This window comes from Pseudonaja textilis, chromosome 1 (genome assembly GCF_049901715.1).
Source record: "Pseudonaja textilis isolate UNSWEBS1 chromosome 1, rPseTex1.2, whole genome shotgun sequence".
In the NCBI taxonomy this organism is placed as follows: domain Eukaryota; kingdom Metazoa; phylum Chordata; class Lepidosauria; order Squamata; family Elapidae; genus Pseudonaja; species Pseudonaja textilis.
Window position 1 is genome coordinate 46285102 of NC_141990.1, and position 6105 is coordinate 46291206.

A 6105-nucleotide genomic window follows, 5' to 3' on the forward strand; every position below is an offset into this window, starting at 1 on the left:
TTTTAATCACTTAAACCCACTTGTTGCACAAAGATCTTCTGTGTATACAGCTTTAGGGCTTCCAGACCAGTCAATATGATGCTTTATAGAGATTATAAAGTAGGATTGAAGCAAATACAGTATTATACGTGATCAGGCTTTGTTTGCAGTGTTTGAAGAGTTAATAAGAGACAACCAAGAAAACAAAATCCCAGCACATTGTACTTGCGAAGTGTTAATCAAGCAGTCAGCACCTGAGCACTGTTAAGAAAAAATAGGTATTTAAATACACTGCTCAAAAAAATAAAGGGAACACTTAACCAACACAATGTAACTCCCAGTCAACCACACTTGGTTTTGTTTTGAATAGCTGAAGGACGCCTCCCATCCCGGAGTCCTCCATAGCTTGTTCGAACTAAGCAAAGGGAAGGGGGCTGGAAGGACTCTCCCTGGAGCAGCCTTCAGGATGAGGCGACGTATAAACGAAGTGGAGGCATAGACGAACAACGCGAGCACGAGGAGCCCCGAGAAGGCGTTTCCCTCGCCAGCCTCCGCTCCCAGCCGGATTTGGAAGCCGTCTGCCTCCCGAGAGCCATGGCCCAAGTCCTCCGCCTGGCGCTTGCCCTACTAGCGTTGACCCACGCGGGCCCGCAGGAGGCGCGAAGTGAGCAGGAGCTCCGCTTCAAGCCCCCGCCCTCGCAGAGACCGGTGCGGCTCTTCACGGAAGACGAGCTGGCCAGGTACGACGGACACAAGGTAAGGCAAAGCTTTCGGAAAGGCTCCCCCTCGGCGGCCGGGCTGGTGGTGGTTGCGGGGACGGGCCTTCTAGGCAGCAAAGGCCGGCTCGAGCCGCTTTTTCGGGGGAGGGGAGGGGAAAAGGTCTTTCCTCGAGAAAAGAGGTAGCAGAAGCGACCTGTTGGGAGAGAGCTGCGCCCTCTGGACGCCGTTGCAGCAACACGACTGGAGCAGTTCTGCGCGTTTTGATCCCGCCTTGGAGCTTTCGGCCGAAACTGACCGAAGTTACTCTGCGGAGGGCGGGTTGGGGGGGGCTCCCGGGCTGTAATCTCTTTGAACTCGGCGAAGTTTGTTAGGCAGCATATTTTGTTTTGATAAGCCGCAAGAAAGAGTAACGGAATATTTCTTGTACAGCATTAAAGCACGGCTGCCCAAAATGGGATATCGCGCGTTAGGACAAAGGAATGAGGTTTCAAACTGTTTCCAAAACTTGGTTGTTGCATCTTTTCCTTGGTCTTGTGGTACTGCAAATCTCACACACACACGCGCGCGCGCGCGCGCACTTGTGTAGAGTTGGACTGCAAGGCAAAAGTCAGTGCATATAAGGTCTGCTTTGGAAAGCCCTGGCATTTTAACTGGAAAATGAGTGCCTTTCGTGTAAAATTTTGTTCCTAAAAATGGCCATGATTAAAAACCCCACTAATTCTGGATTCTTTGGGGTCTTTAGAAGGATGCTCGTGGCAACATGGAACTTTGGGTTATACTTTTGTAATAAAAAAGCAATTGGCAACATAAATACCTTTGTGGAAAACTAGACAGTTTATCATAGGGACACTTAACGATAAAAGAAAACCTTTGTAAATATTAAAGGCATTTCATAATGTGTATGCAGTAGGTTTTTGCATGCTGTTCCTCTTCATTTACAAACATGGGACTTTTGTACCAAAATGAATAATTATACCTTAGTAATCAGAACTTTCATTTGCATGTATTATATCATAATGGATATAACCTCTATTTTTATTTCATTAACAAAGGAATTTGATGTAGAAATTTTCAGAAGCAGTGAAACCAGGGTTTCCAGCTGCATAAAGTATGACACTGAGCAACACAAGTTATCATGGCAAAAAGTAAATATATTTTGGTTGTAGAGTTAATCAACCACATCTGGAGAACCACAAATTCCCCACCTATTAACCACCACTCTAAATCTAGTATTCAGTGCTACAGACTTTTCTTTTTATTTACACCAATTGGAGATTTCTCTGCTCAAGTTTATTCTGTAGACTTTCTTTTTATAGCATCCCTTTGTTAATGTGAACAGCTTTTCTTCTTTAAAGACAAGAACCTTCAAGTTCTAGTTAAGTGACTTTTGGTTTTCTTGAAAAAAAAAGAATGACCAGGTAAAACAGTATGCTGTTGGCATTTCTTATCAGTACATTTCATGATAAAGTATATACATTGTACTTTCAGGAGGATGAACCTATTTATATAGCCGTGAAGGGTGTGGTGTTTGATGTCACTTCTGGAAAAGGTAAAATCACCTTACAAGCAGAATGTCGTCCCCCCTCCCCCCAGAATGGTTCACAATAAGTATATCTTGGTGTTGTCACCTCAACCATATGGCCCTTTTAAAGAGTAAAGGCAATTGCCCAAGCATATGCTGAAAAAAGTGTTCCTCTCATTTATAAAGGCTGCTAGTTCCCCCCCCTCCCCAGATGTTTATTATCCTTAATTCCCAGAGCTGGATAGCCTTTATAGTTCTTGAATTTCAGTTCCTATCAGCTCCAACCAATATGATCGGTGACCAATCCTGGGACTTGTACACCAACATCAGCTAAGGCGGCCACAGATTGCTCACACCTGTTTAGAAGGACAGTACTTGTGTATAATGCCAGATTTTACCCGTTCAGCAGCTCTTGGCGCTAATTTCATCTGAAGAGTAACCTAGATCTTTTCCTGTCTTTGCAGCAACCTCGTAGCAGCTATGTAGCAATAGTTTCATATATTTGTAAGAGTCTAGTGCTGCTGCCCCAGGGATATTCATTTTGCCACTGTTTAAAACCAAAGGAAGCAAGTTCCTACTTGCTTTCCAAACCTCAGTTATTTCTGCCTGGTTTGCCTTTACTCATTGAAGTGTTCAATTTCAAACCAGGGTTCTGGGAGGAAAATAAACAGTTTGAAAACTATTGCTGCTTCAAAAGATTCATCAACCAAATCCAAATCTGAATAGCTCACCTCAAAATCCCATCTGATCACTTTTAAACAGTTTTAATGTACATCCCTTCACATAATGCAATAAATCCATAGAGCAGTAGGGATGAGTAGTCCCCAATATCAATATACCTGTAGCCATATCTTATCAGTATAGAGAGTTGGTGGGAAAAGGTGCTTCACCACATGGTTATTAAAAAGGGAAATAAGTAGCATGTATTTCAAAAGTATATGGCAAATAGCTTGGAATGGGCAGTTGTATAAGGAAAGTTTGGGAATCCAGTTATTCAATTCCTGTCACTCGTGACATAGGATAAAGTTTTGGTCAAACACTGTATTTTTTGGAGTATAAGACGCACTCCCCACCCCCCAAAAAGTGGGTGGAAATGTCTGTGCATCTTATACAGTGAAAGCGCCCATTTTTTGGCCTGCAGAGTGCCTCTGGACGCCGGGGAGGGCAAAAACAGGATGCAAGGAAGCAAAATGTTTATGGTTGCCTTTTTCAATTTGATATTTTCCAAGTCTTTTGGACAACAGCTCACAGAATGCAGTCTAGCATTGGTTGCTCCCTGGTTGGAGAGACTGTGTACCTCACACCCATTTTTCTTTATTTCCCTTTCCTTTTCTGATCACCATTTCACTCTCTAAACTATCCCTTAAGATTACTGACTGTTTGCCATATGCCCACTTGTTCTGTGTGTTGTTGTTAAGGCTTCAAAATGTTGGAGGATTTCAGTAGTTTAGGATGTTTATATTGTATTAAAGTTGGTTCAAGACAAACTGAGTCATGAACGTGTTTCTCTTGTTACACAGTTGAAGATAAGACATTTCATGCTTACTTGTTTTAGAACTTTTTAGGGGCTGGCATTATGCAAAGCCAGGATAAAACAAATCAATCTCTGGAAATCTCAGTATATAACAACACTTTATTCTAGGCTTGTGAACAATGAAGTCCCTGGGATGTAATTTACGATAGCTGTTCTTAAAACAGTGTAATCTTCAAAATACCTCTCTCTCTCTGTCTGTGCATGTGCGTGCATGAGAACAAGCGAGCCTAAGGATTTTAAGTCCTGTGCTTAACTGCTATTTGTGTTATTTTTCTCCAACAGAATTTTATGGGAAAGGAGCACCATACAATGCATTAGCTGGAAAAGATTCAACCCGAAGTGTTGCAAAAATGTCTCTTGATCCAGCAGATCTCACTTACGATACAGTAAGAAAAAGATCTTTTCACCATAGCTTGATCTGAAGCCACAATTAAGAAATGGTTTTATTTGCATGTGATTTTATTGGTCCTGGTGATCTGATCCAAGTAACAGGATCATTGAAGATGGTGGGATTGGGGAGGGATTTAAAAACAGAAAAAGTACAGAGCTCTAAAAAACCTGGTTCAGTGCAATTAGTAGTCCTTTGCATTCAGATTACGTAGCGTGGAAGTGTGCAATAATCATTGTATTTGTTCTGTCTACCCCTCCCCTTTCCATCTTTCTTTCTTTACATAATTGCAATTCATTGAGATGGGACTCACAGAAGAGCAGTTGCGATCTCTGGATGAGACCTTTAGTAATGTTTACAAGGCTAAATACCCTATTGTTGGCTACACTGCCCGAAGAATTCTCAATGAAGATGGCAGCCCTAACCCAAACTTTAAACCTGAAGATCAGCCACATTTCACTATTAAGGATGAGTTTTAACAATAACTTGGCAATCCCATGACTACTACAAAGAAACAGGAAGGTATCTAAAAACTGAAAAATATAATGTACCTAAATGGCTTCATATCTCTGAGGATGATTGCTTTCTATTTTATCATGCTCTTACCATTGGTTGGTTAGTAATATTGATATGAATGATAAAAGTATAGTGTATGTGTTGAAATTGTTTTGGCCAGCAAAGTGTTCTGTTTCATCATCAGTGGAGAAATTATATTTCATTAGCCAATTATTTGGCTAAAAATGCAAAAGCTTAAGAGAAGTGCAGGATCAGGTGACAAGGAGTCCCATGTTCATTCTCAATGAACATTTTTTATTCAAACTCCTCATGGCCATATAAAACATACAATTTGACAAACCATCCTGCTAACAATTGGCTATTAGCAATATCCAGTTGACTCTGTGATTCTTGATGAATGTTACCTGTGCCTTCCAACGCAGTGGGTTCTGTCCATCGGTCTGTATGAACTTTGAGGGAGTTTCCTTTGAATGTTCTCCCACCAACTGTGCATTATTTTCACAAACTACTAGTAGAAAGTCTGTGACTTTCTGTTACAAAGTTCCCTGCTTTGTAGTGAAGTCCACAATGAGGAGAGATAGGGCTTAAGTCTCAACAGAGGAGTATAGAGCTGCTGTCTTTAGCAGTAGCAAGGTGACATAGAAAAAGTTTACAGGAAATTAGTAATTCTAACCTATTTTGCATATTATTTTAAGACTGAATTAATACAATTTTATGTAGTATAAGAAACATTAAAAGTCCAATTCTTTATTCATCTTTAGTATTCAAATATATCTGCTTGCCACATAATGTTTACATAATTTTTCCTCTCTTTGAATTCCTGAAAAAGCAAGTCTGCAATTCTGCAGAAGTACAATGTGCACAGCATGGCTTGGGTAGCATCTGTACCATCCTAGCTTTTCACTAGTTCTCCTGATGTCCAATAATAGTCCAACTGGAAGAAATAAGTTATTGGATACACTAACCAGTGACTGTAATAACTCTGTGGATCTGATATTTGGTACCTCATGTGTATATCTGATTGTATTCCATTTGTTACTCCTTTCTTGTGAGCAAAATAAAATAATATTAAGACTCAAATCTACCTCATTAAATGACTTTGGACATATCAAAAGAAAGTGTCTCATTTGATAACATGTGATATTAATTATTTTTGCCTTGACATGTCTTTTTTCCTTTTTCTTCTTAAAGCAAGTTTCAGTCCTGTAGGTCAGTTTGAGAAGCACTTTGAAATGGGTTGAATGTTCTCTTTCCCAAGTGATTTTTAGGCATCAGACAGATGTACTAAAAACTACAGCAGCATATCCTGGCAAAAAAACCCCTCATTTTGTTAACCAGTAGCCAGTTAAGGTCCATACATCCCTATATTTGCTTTAAAATACCTTTTGCAATTATTTGATTACAGTATTTATGAAATAATGCTTTAGCCTAAGAAATTGGCTGTCT

General features: G+C 40.3%; 1 protein-coding gene across 1 annotated transcript; it reads left to right on the plus strand.

Annotated features, from left to right (window-relative positions):
• Positions 1-345: 345 nt before the first annotated feature.
• On the plus strand, positions 346-5739 carry NENF (neudesin neurotrophic factor). The gene is made up of 4 exons (XM_026695782.2): positions 346-735; positions 2188-2248; positions 4038-4141; positions 4446-5739. The coding sequence occupies exons 1-4, from the start codon at positions 574-576 to the stop codon at positions 4620-4622; spliced, it is 504 nt and encodes a 167-aa protein (XP_026551567.1). The 5' UTR covers positions 346-573; the 3' UTR covers positions 4623-5739.
• Positions 5740-6105: the final 366 nt, after the last annotated feature.

What these genes read in the sequence shown, in the direction of transcription:
- NENF (XM_026695782.2), top strand. Translation starts at nt 574, where the DNA reads ATGGCCCAAGTCCTCCGCCTGGCGCTTGCCCTACTAGCGTTGACCCAC. An exon ending in TGATGTCACTTCTGGAAAAG is followed by an intron (nt 2,249 to 4,037) that starts GTAAAATCACCT and finishes TTTCTCCAACAG; the next exon opens with AATTTTATGGGAAAGGAGCA. An exon ending in CAGATCTCACTTACGATACA is followed by an intron (nt 4,142 to 4,445) that starts GTAAGAAAAAGA and finishes CAATTCATTGAG; the next exon opens with ATGGGACTCACAGAAGAGCA.